This window comes from Mus caroli, chromosome 19 (genome assembly GCF_900094665.2).
Source record: "Mus caroli chromosome 19, CAROLI_EIJ_v1.1, whole genome shotgun sequence".
Taxonomy (NCBI): domain Eukaryota; kingdom Metazoa; phylum Chordata; class Mammalia; order Rodentia; family Muridae; genus Mus; species Mus caroli.
This window is the reverse complement of record NC_034588.1, coordinates 53,053,898-53,074,713: the sequence shown is the minus strand read 5'-3', so window position 1 is coordinate 53,074,713 and position 20,816 is coordinate 53,053,898. Positions and strand designations below refer to the sequence as shown.

The window sequence follows — 20,816 nt, the reverse complement described above, 5'->3', positions numbered from 1 at the left end:
ACCCCCAGATAAATGAGACTAAAAACTCCAAGAGAAGATCCTAATTTCTGGTCACCCACACAAGCTCAGTTGTTATGTGGTGCAGAGACCCAAAGTCCAAGCTTTATCCACTAAGCCATTTCTCCAGCCCCAGCTTACAAGTTTCCAAGTAGTAAAATCAGTGATATACTTAAAATACAGAGCATATTCAAGACAGAAACACAACTTTGGAGAGAAAAATATTTAATCTGTTTCATGGAAAAAAAGTACAAAGCTTTGGAAGAGCTTTAGGTTTGCAAGTACAGGAGGAACGCACACGCGTCCCAGACGCTCGCTCGGCTCCACGCTCCTCGCGTTAGTGAAGCCGCCAAGCTCTTAGCCACCCAATAATGCACTTGAAGGAGCCACTGAAGAGTTTGGTCTAGAAAAATAGTGTAAAATACATTGCATAAAAATATATTAATCCATCTACAAACACTTTAAAATGCATAGCAAGGAAATTCTTTCAGGACTAAGCCATGTCTAGAAATACCAGTATCTGAACTTGTATACTGGATTTTCACTGCATTGTTTAGGCATGATATCCTCACAGCAGAGCACCTCTAGGCTCACAAATGACATCATTTACCCACACAAGATGGCAACAGTCTCTAATGTGATCATCCATGAAGCATACCTTGAAGGAGTGGAAGTCTTGATTCCTTAAGGCGTGAAGCAATGACAGTAACGACGTCTCCTACAGAGAGACCTAAAGCTATACCATCAGCCCGTGGACAGTGAGGAAGCCCCACTTCAAAGAGAGGCCAATCTGAAGTCAGCCACACAGGGTCCTGTTCTCTGCTGTAGAACACTGTGAAATTACTAGGAATTTTAGAAAAATGATCACTGCAACATGTTCCCCACTTGAGTCCCTGTGGAAGCCCAGCTCCTCAGCAAAGGCTCGACAGGAACTACAGCGGTCTCTGTAGCTGAGGGCGGAGGTCACGGGCTGAGTTGAGGCTCTGGCTTAGTTTTTGAGGGTAACTTGCAATGATGACATCACAGGCAGGCAATGGCAATACTTTCCAACTCTGTGCCAACAACTATGTTTCTGGTGGAACTAAAAATAGAGACAAGCAGTCTTTAAAATAGAAGATACCCCAATGGCTACACTAGGAACGTATGCGCTTTCATCCCCACTGGTATCATTTGATTGTTTGATCTTATTTATCTCAACATATTTTCTCATGAAACTAGGTACAGAATAATAAAAATCCTCTTTAAAGAGTCTGTATCTCAGAGGGCGGAACTCACCTCCCTTTTGTTTTATTTTGTTTTATTTATTCCATGTGGAAAGCTGAAACCAAGCAACCAAGAGTTACTAGAGCTTCAGATTTCACTTTAAAACAGCAACACTGCTCACGCCCACGTCTGAGCCAGGCCAGACACTCTAGTATGTAGGTCCAGTGTTTATTTCTAACCCACAGCTGAGGGCGGCCACAGGTGGAAGTGTACTGGAAAGTCCTTGCGGTTCTTTCCTTGGGTCGGGAGGCTGTCGAGAGCAGTGTCCACAGGCACACAGGAGTGACGTGCAAGGGGAGGAAAGAACACATCACACAATGAGTAACTACACCTAGCCGCACATTCCACAATCGTCTAGGGTTTTAGTTTTCAACTCCGACCTCTGACAATGATTAAACCAAAGCACCACGCTATGGTGAAAGCTATCCTAGCAAAGCCTCCAGGCAGGGCTGTGTCCTATTCTGGGCCAGCCTGTGTGCTCATAGCGGCCACCCGAGAGCCGAGGCACCAGCCTACACAAGCCGGCACAGGCAGGAGACAAGGTTGATTAGCCACAGAATGCCACCTCGCTTGATTACCAAGCCTCTAACTTTAATGACCATTCTGTCTATTACCCTATTGCAAAGAAACTGGAAAAAGGAAATTCTATTAAGCCAGGTTAAAACAGTGACTCAGGTGAGTGCTCATTCTTCATGTCAGCTTTGAAACACGGGTGGAAAAAGCAATCTTGGTGATTATCACGCAGGTCTGCTTCAAGGTATGTGACTCTGTCACTCTGTCATTTCTGACCCATGCAGTGCGCTGCTCAATGAACCACAGTACTGCTTCATGACCACACTACTTCACAATGGACAGACGCTGCCCTGGGATGCTCCTAGAAACCACCACGGGCACACGCAGGACATCTTGTCTCACACTGCCACGCTGATTTCAGGAACAACTCCTGAGTCACCAGGGAGCCTGCACAGCAGACCATTAAGGCTGCAGGAAGGCAGAGGACTTTATTCCTCTACACCTCATTTGGTTCACAAAACTCACTATGTCAGACATGGGCAGACTTCTCAAGGCCTGCACCAGCCATGCTCTTTATGGTGGACTGGCTGCTGGGACAGTCCTGTTGAGCTAACTGGGATGTCTACACATACTCCTGCCGAGAAACTGTGGATAGTCACTGAAATTAAGGGCACAGAAAATCCCCTGGGAACCAATGATTATATATCCCACTCCAAGGCCCAGATGATAAGAATCTATGAGAAGTCATGTAAGTTGAATGACTTTAATGAATTTAAATGAATTTCACAAACACTCATTCCCAGGGCTCCTGGAATCCTCTGGACTGATAAGTTACTACATGAAGGAATGAAATATGTGACCTTGCAAGTTTGAGAGGCGACAGAGTAGGCAGTGGGGCAGACAGCTGTCCACTTCCTCTGTGTACACTCTTAGTGCTGATGTAACTGTTCAAGCCCTGGCTTCAAGGAGGAGGGACTGTCCTCCATCCTAAAGGCTGTTGTGAGGATTGCATGTGGTCAGCACACAGAAAGTACTTGGGAAACTCCCAGCAGGGAGCAAGAACTCAGTGAATGTAAGCCTCCTTCTGCCCTCATCTGAAGGCCGGAGGGTAGGTCCCCACTTTCCACGCTGTAGAGAGCCTCAGTTAAGCTCTGCTGCTCACAGCTACATCTGAGTCAGCCAGCACCCACATACTAGGTCCTGTTCTAGGCACTGGACGCTACCCCAGGAGCTTCACAACCAACATGGCAAAGCAGCTTCCTTTTCTGGAACATACACACCTAGTCTGTAATGTTATTCAGAGAGCACCGCTCCAGGGTGAGAGCGCCGCCCCAGGGTACGCAGGTTATAATCTGAAGATTCTTGTACAAGTTGTTAAGAGTGTGGTGTGTCTCCAGCTATGTCTGGATCCTCTATGGAAAAGCCGTATTCATTAAAGCTTCAGAAGGCCTTTTTAAATACTTCAATACAAAGTAGAGAGGTGCTTCTTTATAAACAATATTGTTTATGAAATGGTAATACATTCTACCATAAAGTGTTCTTTTTCTTCTCGAGCCCAGATTCTAGTGGGACTGCTAACATGTCAAATGGTGGAGAAAGATTTTGCTTTAGAAACTGGAGTTGTAAAAAAAAAAAAAAAAAAAAAAGTCAAGCCCATGTCTGTGGTCATAAATTATTGTCATTATTAGAACTAAACTGATAAGTAGCAGTTCATAAATTACTCCCTGCTAAATGCCGTGGGAGCATTTCACTGAAGCCTGGCAGCAAGCCCAGGCTTGGTCCAGCAGCCCAGCTCTGCAGGGCAAGACACTGCTCGAGTCTATACTCCTGCCACTATACCATGCTAAACAATAAAACATCATAATTATCCCTGTCCTCACCAACTACAACTTTAAAGGAAACTGGTAAATGAAAGGACTCTAAATAGACCCCCATCTTTGGTAATAGAAGTGGCTTGAGAAAAATTGTTAGTTAGTGCTTACAATTCAGATTATTTTAGTATCTTTGAGAAGATTAGATTACTCTCTAAAGTCCTGGCCATTGAGTACTCTCAGAGGTAGAATTTCAGTGAGACTGCACAGGCTTGCTCATTTAGAGCTTTGGTGACCCGGCCCCTGCATGTGGCTTTATGTTACTGTTCACTACAAAACATAGCTTTTCGTGATTTCATTTTCCCCTGAGGACTGAACCCAGGGCCTCTGCACATGCCAAAGAAACATCTTCCAAATGAGTTAGCAACTCTGACCTTTGCTCTTAAACATCGCCAAGCCAAAGGCAAAGGCAAAAGCTGAAGACTTTTCCATGGATGGAGAAAGACAGTCAGTTCCGCATATGTGGAGAAACGATGGTTACACATTGTCATTAAGTCCTCTAGATTTCCCACACTGCAAAACATAGGCCCAAATAACCTATCTTAGTGGTGTGAGCCCCAAGGCAGACAGAGTTGTCTCAGAACAACTACAAAGCTCTCAGAGAAGACAGAAGACGCTGCAGCTCCAGAGCGTTGTGACTAAGGTTTCCTCCTGTCAGACACTGTGTCAGTCCTGACCCTAGGAAAGCTCGCACTCTGCTCACTGAGGACCTTCTCCGTCCATCCCCACCTACATTCTGATGTGACCAGCAGTGCAGAGAGGCAGGTGGGGGTGTGCAGCCACTGTGCAGCCACTGAGATCCTTGCAGTCACTGAAGACTCAAGTAAGATCCTACTCAGGCAAAGGGAAAATCAAGGGAGTTAGAGAGTATTTTGGGGTTTTTAAGGTACATCAAACTACAGAATACATGCTTGTATTTTCAGAGTGAAAACTTATTTCCACACAAGCTAAACTGTATCTACCCTGTTTTAGAGAGTGAAACTGTTTATGTCCTCAAACAGGAAATGACTGGACCAAAATATTCTCATCCTGTCCAACTGGAAATGAGGAATCCAAGAAATCAACGAGGGCTGCAGCGCTCTGAGGCCCTCCACAGACCATCAGCTCCAGGCTGGAGCTGCAGAACCGCTCGCTGCCTTGGCTGGTTCTAGGCGCAAAGGTTTCTGAGGTAACCACATGCAACTCTAAACAAGATCCCTCCCTTTCACGTTTGCACTGCTCCTGAGAAACAGCATTTCTAAGTTAATAATTGAAGTCATCAAGTTTTCACTTCAGATTTTTTTTTTTTAGCTAACTGAACAATAAAACAAGCAAATGTTACCTATCAAAAACTACTTCAAAAATTAACTAATAACTAGGTAGACTATGCTTAATGCTTATTAAACTTATAGGTGGGCTCAGATAATGCTTCTGAAACCTTGTAGTCTCAGTAAAACACACGTCCACTCAGTTTTAGAAAAGCAAGGCTCTTAAACAGTTACGATGATCATCTATGACAATTAAAGTTAACAATGAAAACCAAACCTCTCCAGTGCCCCTTCCAGTGCTGTTTCTTATGGGTTAAAGAAAACAAATATCAAAACAGTATCAGTAAATCACTGCGTGTTTCAGCCCCAATATTTTAAATGAAAGTGTATTAGTATAACTATACCCTGAAAATAGCAAAGTGAAGGTTTACATGTGATTTTTCAAAATATCAGAATTAATGATCATAATTTAAATTCTAAATATGGGAACCAAAACAGTAACAAAAATCTCAAAGCCAACAATTCTGTTACTTAACTCTTAAAACTGCATGTAAATCTCCAGACTAGCACGATGCTCATTACATGCAGCCCAGCCACTACAATAACCCACCACACATAGCAACACAGCAGTCTCCACCCACACGCAGGTCAGCCTCTGGGAAGCCAGGCATTGCCTGCTGGGAATATGCTCATTAAATACAGTTAAAGGTAGGTCTGCATGCCTTTAAAAATTCTACATTTTTCTTTTTTATATAAAGTTATAAGGCATTAATAATAGAATGTTAAAACAAATAATTTATAATAAAAATAGATTAAAGCTCTCTTTTAAAAATACCTCAAGTGAGAAAAATCACAGGAGGTAAGTAACTACTCAAACACATGCTCTCTAAGTTTCTGCCAATGAATGCTTTCTGCTCTGGCTTTAAGCAGACCTTAGACACTAAATGGCAGGTATCCTGACACAAAGGTGCACAGCGTAGGCCCATCTCAAGTTACTGGAAATTTACACATGAATGGATAACTACTACTGATAAAGGCAGGTTATTTAAACTATCTGGCATGATTAGTTTTGACTACAAATATAATACTCTCTGATACAGCATGGACTGTCGCTTTTAAAACAAATAACAGCAAAGCTTACAGTGCCGTGGTTAAATGATGGTCAATGACTTGGCTGGCACACAGCTAAAATGAAGAAATTTGTTTAGAATTAAAATACTAATAAGGAGCACAGCTTTATTTTGGTCTCAGTTGTTACAACTGAGCAATGGGTTACTATAGTGCTTTTTCCCTAAGCGACGAATGGCAGGATGGACAGGGCCTGTGCTGAGGGCTGCTGGCCAGCCTTCTAGAATGCGTATGTGAGCTCTACAGGAGCTGCACAAGCTGGCTGGGTGCTGGTTATCTGCAAAGGCTGCCTGAACACGACTCCCTTCATCATACATGCGCTGCTGTCTGCACTGCAGTAATAAAGAAACACGATGACAGACACCACAGCTTCCAGTGACAAGCAATGGGTAGGAATCTGCAGGGAAATCGCCGGTTGATTGGAAATATTCTCTATGTCTCCAGATGGGATCTGTTCTTGCAGAAGCCATTCATTGCCTAGAAAACAGGAGAGAATATTAAGACTATAAAAAAAATACAAGAGGCCGAGGCACAGCGATGGGCAAAGTGTGAGAGAAAGAATTCAGACACCTAAAACTCATGTAAGTGCTGGGTCTATGTGACACCCATCTGAAATCCCCACACAGGAGTTGGGACAGGGAATCCCCACAGCTGTCAAAGTATTCAGAGCAGTGAGCTCGGGGTTACTGAGACATCATTTCTCCGTATTTTAGGTGGAGAGAGATCAAAGAAAGCACATGGCATTAACCACATGCATGCTCAAACATGTGAATGTCCATGTATATATACATGTGTGCTCACACATGTGGACACACTCACATGCATAATACATACACATATATTGAAAAGACACAAGTAGGAAACTCGGTACTTCTAAGGGAAAGAGCCTACATCAGCGAGCGTTTGGTGCGAGCCTGAGTGCACACTCTGCTCTGACAGTGCCTGGGAGAAGAGAGCATCCCAGATGACCTCTGCACTTCATTACTGCAGCTCCTGCCCTCTGTGAAATCTACTAAACTGAAGCCGAGCATCACAGTCATGGCTCTTTAGGGCGTCACACCCCTGGCTCAAAGGAAGGTCTACTGCTGAATAAATGCGCATAAGACCCGTGTGACAGGAGACCAGTTCTCACCAAAGGGATCATGACCTTCAGGGATCCTGTCTAAGAAGTACAAAATACTACATTAGAGAATACAAATGTCACGTGATTCGCAGTGATTTCTAAATCCAGGCAAGACAACAACAAACTGCTATTCACCAACTAGTTTATTTCTTTATGTTTTCATACTTGTCACATGTATGACTTATGAAGTAGCTCTTTAAAATAGTCACAAGCTCTAAGCACTTTAACTATTTCTAAAAAACTAGCCCCAAAGAGTGTCCCTAAGTGTAGACATGGGTTCTGTAATGCTTTTAGAATCTTTAAATTACTATGACCCCTGCCTAAAACCTCACTTGCCCTGGATAGTAAAAACAGAGCCGATATTCTAGACAGACAGTGAACATCTAAGTAATGGCCTTCACCTCAACTCCTCCTCACTTTGCAGGGCAATGACTCAGCACTCAATCTGGATGTTACGAATGCAGCGTTAAAAAGGTTGTCAATATCTTATTTTAAAAAAATTATACTGGCCTATAATTACATAGAGAGATATTAAATATGTGGTCTTCAACTAAGGGGCTGCTTTCATATGTCTAGGACCTTCTGGAGCCCAGAAAGGGGCTTGGGGGTGCCTGGGTTTGCCTGGACAGGCTCAGGGAATATCCTTGGAGCCAGTTCAAACTGTAACTAGCAAGTCCACATACAGGGTCCCCTTGTTCTGGACGGCACCCTGACAGTTACAGACCAGCAGCTTCTGTCCTGAGAATGTATGAAGGTAAGTAGGCCTGAGGCCAAGATTGGGGTAATGTACAAAAAAAAAAAAAAAAGTTTGTGAGAGGGTGTGGGAGAGAAGGAACTGAGGAAATGGAAGATTGAGTGACAGCGTGGGAAAGAGCGTGGGAGACAGGACAGAGGAAGCTCATCTGAGACACCAAGTCCTGCTTTGAGAGTTCTGGACCCCAGCACTACACTTTAGCCTTGCTTGCTTCCCACTGTGGTACGGCGGTTCTCATGTCTAACAGCACTAACAGCAGCAAGCAGAGCACATATCCCGACTGTCCACAGTGAGAGGAGGACTCATGCACACAGGGCTGGGGAGGAAGTGTCAGAAAGAGACACTAAACAGGAAGCTCCACCATCTCTCCTCATCAGACCTTTACTTTGTTATTACTTTAATTTGGGGTTTTTTGGGCAGGCTTTCACTCTGTAACACAGATGGCCTGGAAATCACTATGTAGCTCAAGCTAGCCTCAAAATTCTGGTTCTCCTAGCTCAGTCTCCTGAGTGCTGGGATCACAGATGGGGCTTTAACTGGAAGTGGCTCTTTTTGGACACGACGTGAAGAAGACAGAATGGGGCACACATGCAGGCAAGCCTCATTTCCAGAGGCTATGCTGCTCAGAGCTGCCGGGGCTCTCACAGGCCACACAACCCCAGGATGTGAGGAAAGAGGGAACAGCAAATACATCAAAGCAGACGAGAGCTAGAGTCACGCTTCACACCAGGTCCCTCAAACCCTGCCCAAACACACAGAGAAATACACAGTGAACAGAAACCATCAGCCTGAACCCAAGCGATTCACGACTCTCTCTCTGTAGCGCTGGGCTCACACCTTCAGCTTCCAGGAACCAGCAGCTGGGCGCGCCTTCGGTCAGCTTTGCTCCTGGTGGGAGCTGGAGCTTGAGCCTGAGCTGCAGAGCCTGGCCCGGATGCACCGTCACAGGGGGGAGGCCAATGTGTGGGGCAGACTTCGGCACCTTGGGCACTGTCTTCTGTTTCTCTCTAGGGAAGGAGCCATCTACCACAGCACTGTCAGACTTGCAGACTGGGAGCTGGAAGGCCAGAGGACATGCTGTTAAAGCAGAGCACTTTCAGGACCAAAATCGAGGGAGCTTAGCCTTAGATCTATCAGTGACATCAGCTGCCATTTAGTCTAAAGACTATTTCCCCCAAGTACAGACAAACAGCCTGCCTGAGCAGTCAGACACCTGACGATTCAGGAGAAAATTAACTGCCCCATGGTTTGTAAATAGTAGGAAATTAAAGCAACTCTTTGAATGTAAGGACAGTGGTTAGGATACAGGGTCACAACTTTCACTGTCAAGAGAAATCCATTCAATAGATAACATTTTTTGATGCTATTCTGTGGATTTTAAAATAATTACTTTGCAAACACTACTTAGAAAAAAAAAGAGCCGCCCCTGACACACACACACACACACCCCACACACCCCAGTACCAGGTAGATAGATACATTAAAAGATAGTGGGCAAAAGACTTTCTCCTTGAAAACTGTTTTGAACTTGGCCAAGTTTTCTGCAGCCCATCATATTTTCAGAGTTTGGGGAGCTGGGGCTTTTGAAGACAATTTGGTGCTGTATTAACCACAGGAACCAGACAGGAGACAACGATCTAGGATCACCAACTGAAACAACCAGTCCCCGTGGCACACAGATACAGTGTGCATCATGACTTCTGCACATTTAAAAGCAGACCCGAGGTCTCTGTTTTTATTAAAGGTTCATCCAATTCTCTCCAAATCCCAGCACTTTCCTCAAATGCTCAAGACAGATGGAACATATATTCTAAGACTAACAGGAGATCCTCAAGGCAAGCCTTCTGGTCTAGTTATCCCAGAATGCAACAGGGGTACCCACTTCCGACTCCCTTTCTCCATGTGCCAAGCAATACCAGAGACAGACAAAACAAAACTGCGTCAAGGCTCAGCATTGTTCTTGAACCCATGAACATCCTCTATGTTCTAGGATAACTTACCACAGAAACCGTTCTTGCTTCTAAATCCATCACTTTAATTTGGTGATTATTAGTGTCTGCTACATATAACAGCCGACCACTCTCACCGATACACAAGCCTCCGGGCTCATTAAAGGCTGACTCCGCAAAACTGGAACTGGCATCACTGGCGTCCCCAGTCCCTGCTAACGTTGTACAGCCTTTTGTTTTTGGATCCACAACTTTAATCTAAAGGAAAAAAGAACAAACATTTCCCCTGCAGTCATTCCTGTTTACAGCAGTGCCAGGGCAACCAGAGGACTCCAACTGCCATTAATATTCTCAATTAAGTGTTAGAACAGCAGCTAGTTCCAAATTTTCCTAAAAATCTCAGTATTTGATTCATTTACACCATTTCATCAGAAATTTCATTCAGATTTTAAAATCTTAGCAATACTGTGTTTTGTTGTAAATCCATTTCTATTTTTTTTTTCCTGGAACTAAAAATAGCTTTTTTCCCCTTGTGGAACACATGCCCGCAGTTCTGCCGACTTCTTGAGAGCACTGACTAAGGACTGTTTCTTTTGTTAACTGTAAGCCCTGCTGGTTATGTCTCAAGCACATTAAGCTCGTGGTTGCTCATCACAGTGCACAGAACTCTACAGTAAGAGTGGAAACAGCCAGCCAGACATGGCGATGGTCTGAACAGGGACATATCTGCTCTTTGCCACTACAACTGCAACAACTCAAACCCCTCACGTGCTGGCCCTCGTCAGCTTTCAACTCTCAACCTGACACAGCCTGCAGTTATAGAGAAGACAGGACTGCCCAGGCCAGACTGCCAGTGGACATGTCTGTGAGGGACTGTCCTGTTAGTTCATCTGGGGAGGCTTGCCCCGCTGTGGGTAGCACCCATGGGTAGCAGAAGGGTCTGGTGACATAAGAAAGCTGGCTAAGCCTGGGCTATGAGCAAGCCAGCAAGCAGGCCTGCCTTCAAGTTTCTGCCCTGACTTTCCTCAATGAAGGATTTACTTGGCTTGAAGTATGAGCCAAGAAAATCCTTGCTAAGCTGCTTTTGGTCAGTTTTACTACAGCAACAGAACGAAACTCCAACAGCTGGTCCACGCTCCCCCTAAAAGGCCCCCTTTTCCTGCCATTGTTACTTAAGCACCTTTGATGGGTCACAATTCATACATTTAGGTCACCCCTGGAATTAGCTTAACATTTCCCTCAGTTCAGACACCGTAAGGCTACAGCAAGAAGAGTACAGAAGAAGCTGTGCAGCACCAAGGGCTGTAGCGCCGAGGGTGCAGCTGCTTTCTGTATCTAGAGTGGTGCTGGTCTGAGACACATGGGCCTTCAGCCGACTCACCTTGTGATTGTAGGAGTCGGCCACGTAGAGCACTTGCCTCTCCTCGTCCCATGCAACCCCAAGTGGATGCTGAAGCTTCGCATTGATGCCTGCTCCATCAACATCACCAAAAGCAAATAAATTCTTTTATTTTTTTTTAAAGAGAAAGAAACAGCAGTTATTAAATTTTTCAGTGCTTTGTTAGGAGGTAAAAGTGAAAACTAAGATTCCAGTGTTTCTAAAGCTGGGAAGCTCTGACTTTTCCCAGTAGTGTGGGCGTGCGATAGAGAACGGGGAACACAGTAGGCTCACTCTGCACTCTACTGGCTGCCATGCTGTCTCGCCCACAGTAGGCTCACATCTAGTGCAGTTCTCCTGCTAACCCACTGCCACAAACCCGGTGCAATCGCTCTCTTCCCATCCCCTGAATGCTTGTGTGTAGTCAGGTGGGCGCCTTTCTCAGAGGGAGGGCTTTACTTGTATTTCTCTGTATAGCCCTGGCTGTCCTGGAACTCCCTCTGTAGACCTGGCTGGCCTTGAACTCAGATATCCGCCTGCCTCTGCCTCCCAAGAGCTGGGATTAAAGGCGTGAGCCACCACCGCCCAGCTCTGTATTTCTTTATAGCCATGCTCTCTCTGCTTTGACTGCATGTTATTACAGACAGGCCAGAAATGAATCCCTGCACTCCATGGATGGCTCACTCAGGGATGTGCGCACAGCACACGGCAGCTTCTTTACCATGGGGTCTCGCTCTCCGCCTACGAGGTGCTTCACAGCTCCATCTCTCAGCGAGACGGTCCGCACGGTGCTGCTCTCGCTGTCGGCCACAAAGAGGCAGCTCCAGGGCTCTTCTGAGGCAAGAGCAAGGCCTGACGGCTGGGCAAAGCCTGCCTTGTGAGGATATGCGTTGTTTCGGTTCTCTTCATTTCCACTTCCAGCAAAACGAATGCAGGTTCCTTTTTTTAGGTCACTGAAAGACAAGTTCATAGGTGAGTTCATGAGTCACTAAGGGGGCGTAAATAACCAACTTGACTATGACAGCAGTTACACAGATCCACAGAACCAGTGACGGACTGCCTGCCCACTGCTGCAGCTGTCCAGGCACTCTCTTGGTGAACTACTAAGTAGGGGGCCCTCTCTTTAGCATAATAACCAACTACTGAAATCACTTTCTAATACCCGGTAAGAAATCCCTGATGTTACTACAATAATGATCAGATTATGAAATAATAATGAGATGATTTTATTTTCATTTTAACTTCATTCATTTTATTCATTTACAATATCAGGTTCTAGAAGAGAACTACTAATAAAGAGAGTATCTAGTTTTGGTCGTTTAAAATGTCTATGTCTTCTATAAAACAGCTCGGCTTGGAAGACCTCTCTACAGAAGTCCTCCATGACACTTCAAATCCCTTGGCTAAGGAGCTCAGCATGAAGGAGCACAGAGATGCTGCTGACACAGGCGCTCTCTATGTCACTGTCTGCTAATCTGATTCTTCTGAGGACGGGCATGTATGTCTTCCTTCTACTTCTAACACAGAGGTCATCTAACTGCATCCCTAGTGTCCAACACAGTACCTAGTGAAAGGAACCAACAAACATTTTACATCAGTGGTCCTCAACCTCCCTAATGCTGCGACCCTTGAATACAGTTCTTCACGTTATGGTGACTCCCAACCATATACTTATTTTTGTTGTTATTTTATAACTATAATTATTACTAAGGTAAATCACAATGAAAATATCTGTGTTTTCTGATGGTCTTAGGTGACCCCTATGAGAGGGTCATTTGGTCTCAAAGGGATCACAACCCACAGATTGAGAACCACTGTTTCAGATGCATGACAGTCATAAACCACTACACAGCTGTGTTCCACACCTGTGCCTGGACACCTGAGGTCTTGGACTTGCTAGACAGCTGTCCCTTTCTACAAATAAAGATGAGTGCAGTGGGCTGGGCGGTGATGGTGCACACTTTCACCAGCACTCAGGAGGTAGAGGCAGGTGGATCTGAGTTTGACGCTAGTCTAGAGTACAGAGTGAATTCTAGGATAGCCAGAGCTACACAGAGAAACACTGCATAAAAAGCTAAAAGCAACCAACAAAAGATAATTGTGAGCTTGTAAGCTTGCATGACTTCCTAACAGCTTTGACTACTACTTCCTATGACTACATAACAACTTTGTGGTCTCTGACTGTGTTCTGGTCAGTGTTTTGGTCAACTTGACACAAACTGGAGTCATCTGAGAAGAAGGAACATCAACAGAGAATGCCTCCATCAGACTGACCTGTGGACAAACTTGTGGTCACTGATGACTGACATGAAAGGGCCCCGCCCACTTTGGGCGGTACCACCCTGAACAAGTGGTCCTGGGTTTGTGAGAAGCAAATGGGCAAGCCAGTGAGCAGCTCCAGTGGCCTGGCTCAGTGCCTTCCGCAGTCACTTGCTTATTCTACATATAGGCTCTTACTGGATTACCTACCAGATACAGCACAGGGCCGAGTACACTGAGTAAATGGAACCAGGCTCATTTCTTTAAGAGGTAGTGTAGTAGGAAGAAACAGTTATACTCAGGCATGAGCCAAGAGACAGAGAAGAGAGGAGCAGAGGGGAGTGCAGCTAGCCCTGCCTGAGGCTGAGGGAGGAGGGGGAGTCAGGAGAAGTACTGCTCCCCACCCTCACGTGCCCACCCGGTGCCAGTGCTATCCTAACAGCAATCACACAGCAATCCCCGAGGTGACACAAACACATGCGATGATGGAAAATGACAGAGGTAAAGGGGCTCACTCACTCTCCTGTGCTTCTAGTAAGGAGAGCTAGGATTGCCATGCGGTACTCTGAAGCACCTGAAGGAGTGACTGCAGACACAGGAACTGTGTTTATGTTGTAAAGGATTAAAGCCCCACCTAACATTTCTGCTTCTCTCTCTAGGCACTCAGAAGAATGGCTCCTCCCAGGCTCTTAGAAATTAGATGCAGCCACAGGCTTAACTAAGGCTGATGAAATACAAGTGGAAGTGACGTCTGTCACCTCTGAGCAGCAGCTTTGAGAACCAGCTAGGGACTCACCTCCTCCTCTCTATCTCTGCCAGAAGGGCTGGCAGAGCTCCTGACAGCAGCTGCCTCCTCAGACCAGTGCTCCCCAGTGAAGCCACAGAGAGAGCAAGAAGCCTGCTCCACGCTTCTGTCGGGCCATGTGGCTGAGCGTGTGCACCCTGGCACGGTGACCTGGGCCGGGAAGCTGGGGACTGAGGAGGACGGCTGTCCCAGGACACAGCCACTTACCTTTTCTTTGGCAGTGTGCCAGAGTCTAGGAGGAGTGCCCATATCTGATGAGTCCCTGCCATGGCAATCCACAGGATGTCATTTCTTTGGACCTCTGAACCTTTATGAAAATAAGTAGCATGTATTATATACATATCTGGTTACTATGAGACTTTTCAGGAACTGAAATCCATAGATGACACTAGTTTTTATAAATCTGTTTCGGAACACGGTTCCTCAGGGAAGATGTGTTACTAGAAACCTGCCTCCTCACCTGCAACAGTTTCATGAGAACCCAAAGCTGTCATATTTTTTTTTTTAATTAAATGCAGTACAGGGTGATAATTCAATACATGTTTACAATGTGCAATGACAAAATTAAATCAATTAGCATTTCCATTTCCTTAAACCAAATCCACACATTCTTAATAGCAGTATGTCAATCTGCATCTCTGGAAACAATGTTTTTAAACACCGATTAAAAATTTTTTTTATGTGACACAAAAATGGGCTGACATTCTCTAAGAAAACTCTGGCAATTTCCACAAAAGAAGTGATGCTTTTAAGAGCAGTGTGGAAGCATACTCCTGTAGTCCCAGAGGCTAAGAGGCAGATTTCAGAGGAGTGTGGTAGCCCATTCCTGAACTGCAGAGGCAGAGAGGCAGAGAGGCAGAGAGAGAGGCAGAGAGACAGAGGGGCAGAGGGGCAGAGGCAGAGAGAGGCAGAGAGGCAGAGGCAGAGGCAGGAGAAGCCCAAGTTGGAAGCCTGTTAAGACTACATAGCAAGTTCCAGGCCAGCCTGGGTTACAAAGTAGAGACCCTGTGTTAAAACAACAATAAAAAGAAGCTAAAGGAATGTGTCTTTTTATTACCAAAGGCATGGGATTTGCTATTCAGACACAAAGTAGAACAGTCATTTGCAAATGCACTATCTAGTAGCCTCTAATACTTATGGGGTTGTGTCTGTAGGAGTGTGCACATGTGTGTGTGGAGGCTGGAGGTCAATGGGTCTCCTTCAGTCAGGCTCTGCTTTATGTACTTACTAGACAGTTCTCTGTGTACCTAGAGCTCACTGATCTGGCTAGACTGGCTGGCTACTGGGAAAGCCCAAGGATCCTCCGTCTCAGTCCCCCAGGGCTCTGAGGCAGGCCGAGCTTTTTATGTGGGTGCTCAAGACTGAGTTCAGATCCTCAAGCCCTTTAGCAAATGAACCACCTCTCAGGCCTGGTTTAAAATCCTTCAAGGAGTTTAGCAGACCAAGGGTACAGTATATTATAATATGCTGTTTACTACCATGAATTTTACCATTTTATTTTTGTCTAAATCCGAATGATGTCACACTTATTATAAGGGGAAAAAGCTCTGCTCCTCAGATTTGTTCTGTTAACATATTTAATTTAATTAGGAGGCACTCTGAAATAACTGAGACATTTTAACTAAAGTAGTCTGGTAAGACATTATCTTACAGAGTTATTTTATTTGTAATTTTTAAAATTTCAAGTATTTTGTGATGAGAAGGGTATTCGTTCCTAATTAGTAATAAGTTTCAGATGTCTTTTAATTTAGTAACAACAGAAACAACCTACAATGATGACAGTTCTCAAGTTATCAAGGATACTATATCTCTGAGCGCTTTCCAAAACCCATTCCCGACTCTGGAGAGGCCCCTGAGATAGGTACTGTTAGCAAGTCCCACTCCAGATGAGTGCCCAAGCACAGGGAAGCCAGCACGCCAGGTCAACTAGCCAGCAAAGGAAGGAACTGAAGTCTGGGCCCAAGCCAGGCTGAGAGCAACAATGCCTCAGTCATGGTGTGCTGATCCGCTCGCTCTGTGTTGTCAACTGCTCTGCAGCAGGAAGTTCCTCAGTGTGCTTCCTTCACACAACCGTGCCTGCAGATGTAAGTGCTACCAAAGGGGACTCTGCTGCCCACGCTCTGGGGACCCAGTCTCTGCTTTATCACTTTAAAAGGAGATCAAAAGGCCTGCACAATTAATTTTTAACACACATCACTTCATCAGTTATTCTAGGGCTACTCTCTGGGACTGCTAAAATGACTATGCCATCTAAGCTAATAAAATATTCCATTATTTCAGATATAATGACATTCAGATGAGAACTGCTTACAGGCAGCAGTACTCAAATGTCAGCCATGATCATTATTTCATGAATCTGGATCTTACCTTTAGAGCATGTTGCATTAGGCAAGCATAATAGATCTACAAACTCAACAGCCTGGAGCAGATGGCACTGAGGGTAAAGAGTAGGACACAATGTCTCCCTCACACGTTTGTTAATTCGATAATAAGCACTGACTACTACTGTACTACAACACACAGTATCCACAATGCACAATGTTTACAACTGCTTACTTGTGTTAAAACCATCACAAATCTAAGATTATAAAGGTACTGTCTAGGACCCAGTACATGCCAGTACAACAGAAACAACCTACGATGATCATATCAAACCATGGGAATAAGTTCAAGTTCCTGATTAGATAAAGGTATTATTAACCAAGGAAATGAACAACAGAGTAACAGAAAAGCATCAGTAAGCGAAATAAACAAAGGCAAGAATGGGTTGTACTTACTTTTACAACGTCTGGAATGTTTCCCTCTCACAATATTCCAAAGCCTGTATTTATCCCATAATGTGTTTAGACACATTTATACACAGAGAACTGTAGACAATTACAGTCTGAAGCCCACTACTAGGCTCTCCTAATTTGCTCTCAATGGAATTAAATTAAGCACCTGGTGTGATGATGGCCTTTGACACAAGAGGACTCAAAGCATCCTTTCTATGATTGAGGAGCCAAATAGTTCAGGGCCTGAATCCTGGCTGCAGTTTTTTCACCTGCCAAGTGAGGCTGACTGTCCAGCCTTAAAGATGGCCAAGGGGACGAGTCCAGGCTTGGGAAGCTAAGCACCACACAGTACTGGTGAGTGCTGGATCCTAGACAGTACCTGCAGGCTCTCAGTTCCTACACCAAGAATGCTCCCTCCCCCTTCTCCTAGGACTCTCACTGGCAGCCCCCAGCTTGCAGCTCTGTTCAGACTCTCGCTTCCCTACCCAGCATGGCAAACCTGTACCATTATCCTCCAAAATCACCACCGAGGGGAGCAAACCTCACCAAAATCAGCTCTGCTCGTGAGAGAGACAGTACCAAGGTCATCCCAGAACGAACCCTTATTTTATTACTAATTACTTCAATTTATTTTTCATATTTTAAAGACATATAAGTGTAATTGGATTATATTTCTGTAGATTTTACTTTGGTTTTTCAGATAATTTACAATGGGGTTGGACTTGGAGTCTAACAGAGCTGAGAATTCTTGAGTTACATATGAAAATGCAGCCTTTCAGGGCCTCTTAATGTTTCTAATCATAAGAACTGAGCAAACTAAGACCCACAGATAACCTATTTATGAATTTGATAAGCAACACTTTCAAGGTAATTGATAGCAACCATCATATTTAATGATGAAACAGTATAAACATAACATGCTCCTGCCAACAGAAATGAGATAAAAGACCTACCATTACCTCTATACAGCACCATATGAAGGTCCTACCTTGTGGAACAAAAGCAATACACACTCACTCACACACACACACACACACTCTCTCTCTCCCTCTCTCTCTTTCTCTCTCTCTCTCTCTCTCTCTCTCTCTCTTTCTCTGTCTTTCCTCTCCTACTTAAGACACCTTCTGATTGGTTTAGTAAAGAGTTGAACAGCCAATAGCTAAGTAGGAGAGGATGGGTAGGCATTCTGGGCAGAGATAGGAACTCTGGGAAAGAATCAGCACAGGGCATTTGCCAGCCAGACACGGACAAAGGCAGAGGTGCTGAGACTGAAGGAGAGGTAACAGGCCACGTGGCAGAATGCAGATTAATATAAGCAGGATAATTTCAATTATACAAGCTAGCTGAGAGGTAGCCAGCTAAGACCTACTAAAGCTTTCATGACTACTAAAGTCTCTGTGACATGACTTGGGTGGCTGGTGGGTGGAGACAGTCTAGCCACAGAGCCAGCGAGTCTAGGCCCACTTCCACCCGGCTTGATACTGAAAATGAAGAATCCTTCAAAACAGGGTCATCAGCTGACAGACTCAGTCAAGGCAAGAATCTGTGAGCCTGCAGGCAGATCAAGAGGAGTTACTGCAACAAGGAAAGGGAAGCCAAGGCAAGGAGGGAAATGTGCCAAGGCTCTGGGACAAACACTGAGGAAGGGGAACTCAGTATCTGGAGGTCCAGAAAGACAGGAACAAAAAGTAAGGATGAGAGGAGATGCCAAAGGAATCCCTGAAAACAATGAGGGACACCCAACTACAGAACAAAGAAGACATGAAACCACAGCAGTCCGTCCGTCCAGGTGGGGTGACTCAGGATTAACAGCCATAAGGCTGAAACCAACCGCAAAGAAAGGCTTGAAAGCAACCATAGAAAAAGCATACTTTACATATAAAAGATCAAAAGCAACGTGAGCAAACCGCTCAGAAACCAGGTGTCAATCCAAGGTTACCTGTGAAGTCAACGTGTCTTCTGAAAGGAAGGTTCAAACATATTCCCAGCTCAGAAAAAGGCAAGAAATCAGCATAGCTGGTGTTGTGGTTTAATATGCTCGGCCAGGGAGTGGCACTACTGGGAGGTGTGCCCTTGCTGGAGGAAGTACGTCACTGTGTGGGCGAGCTTTGAGGGCCTCTCCGAGAGCTCAAGCTCTGCCCAGTACTGAGAAGCCAGTTTCCTTTGGACTGCCTGTGGATCAAGATGCAGCATCATGTCTGCCTGCACACTGCCATACTTCCTGCCATGATGATAATGGACTCAACCCCTAAAACTATAAGACAGCCCCAATTAAATGCTGTCCCTTGTAAGAGTTGCTTTGATCATGGTGTCTCTACACAGTAGTAAAACCCAAACTAAGACAACTGGTTTAAAAGAAATGTGAACCAAGCCTATGGCAGAACAATGATTTCAAGCACATGCTGGGACTGGAGAAACATGGCAGTCAGCTTCATCCCTAGGCATTTACCCAAGAGAAGCGAGTGAATTATTACCACAAACAGAAACCAGAAATGTTAGTGGAAGAGGTACTGTATTTACAACTTTTAGCAACTAGAGACACTGAATGAACTGAGATGAGCTCCACCTGGTCAAGGAGAGACAGCAAACTCCAACAGGGATCGTGAAAGCACCAGCCTCAGGGGAAGAAGTTAGGCACAAAGAGCTGGTCAGAGGAAGAGGGAACTGTTGCTGCCAGTGGCTAGAGTGTGTGTGGTGACATGGAGAGACTGACAAAGACCCACAGGAAACTTCCTGGGGTGACCCTGACTGTGGTCATAGTTACATGATTGTACACACTGATTAAAACACACATCTATGTAGCGAGAATAAAATTTGCTGCTTCTAAATTTTACCTCATTAACTTGAAACAAGATAGTTTAAAAATATTCTGACAGAGAAGCCTCCTCCTGCAATCGATGGGAACTAACACAGAGCACCACAACAATATGCAAAGAGTAAGAGACTTTGGAGCACTCCGTCCTGAATGAAATTCTTCATGAGACCCTCCCTTCAGGCCTTCAGCCCTCAGGGATTTCTGCTTCGGAGAAGGTAAATTGTAAGAGCCAGAGCGGAGGGATGGAGGGATGTGTGACTCCACGGAACACTGTCCTCTAGACACAACAGGACTGATGCACATAGGAACGCACAGGGACAGTGCAGAACAGGACCTGTACAGGTTCAAACCAGATGGGGCCCAGCACTGAGGGGGAAGCAGACATGGAGCTCCCAGCCATAGCTAAGAAGCCATTGGCAACTGAGCCTTGCTAAGGAAGCTAAGGAGTTTTTTCCAATGGAGTCTCATGGATATGCAAACCACACTTGAGGGTGGGCGCCATGCACTGCAGCAGATGCCCAACACAAAACAACTTCATTGACTTCTTATGCCTCATTTGCTTTGTTTGGGATTTTTTTCTCCTTTGGTCTTATTAGTCTTTTGTTTATATAATATGATTTCTGATTTTGTGGGTTATTAATATGATTTTGTGTGTGTGTTGTTTGCCTGTTTGTGTTTTTAAAGAGAAGGAAAGAGAAAGGGAGTGGAGCTGGGGTGCTGAGGAGGACCCAGGAGAAGCTGGGGGAGGGAAAGCATCATCAGAGTATATTATATAAATAACTTCAATAATGTTATTATATAAAAAGAATCTTCTATCAAATTTTAGATATAAAAATACAGCTAGAGCTGGGCGTGGTGGCGCACGCCTTTAATCCCAGCACTCGGGAGGCAGAGGCAGGCGGATTTCTGAGTTCGAGGCCAGCCTGGGCTACAGAGTGAG

At 45.0% G+C, this 20,816-nt stretch overlaps 1 protein-coding gene across 3 annotated transcripts in view; it reads right to left on the bottom strand.

Moving 5' to 3' along the window:
* Nucleotides 1–205: 205 nt before the first annotated feature.
* The window catches only part of Nhlrc2 (NHL repeat containing 2), a 53,908-nt gene continuing 33,297 nt past the window's right edge, over nucleotides 206–20,816 (bottom strand). For all 3 annotated transcript variants that reach the window (XM_021151653.2, XM_029472364.1, XM_021151654.2), the window contains 6 exons: nucleotides 14,495–14,594; nucleotides 11,945–12,176; nucleotides 11,227–11,349; nucleotides 9,897–10,103; nucleotides 8,734–8,953; nucleotides 206–6,496 (listed from right to left, as the gene is read on the bottom strand). In XM_021151653.2, the coding sequence (XP_021007312.1) occupies nucleotides 6,240–6,496; nucleotides 8,734–8,953; nucleotides 9,897–10,103; nucleotides 11,227–11,349; nucleotides 11,945–12,176; nucleotides 14,495–14,594 (1,139 nt within the window). In that variant the 3' untranslated portion in view covers nucleotides 206–6,239. The remainder of the gene's footprint in view (nucleotides 6,497–8,733; nucleotides 8,954–9,896; nucleotides 10,104–11,226; nucleotides 11,350–11,944; nucleotides 12,177–14,494; nucleotides 14,595–20,816) is intronic.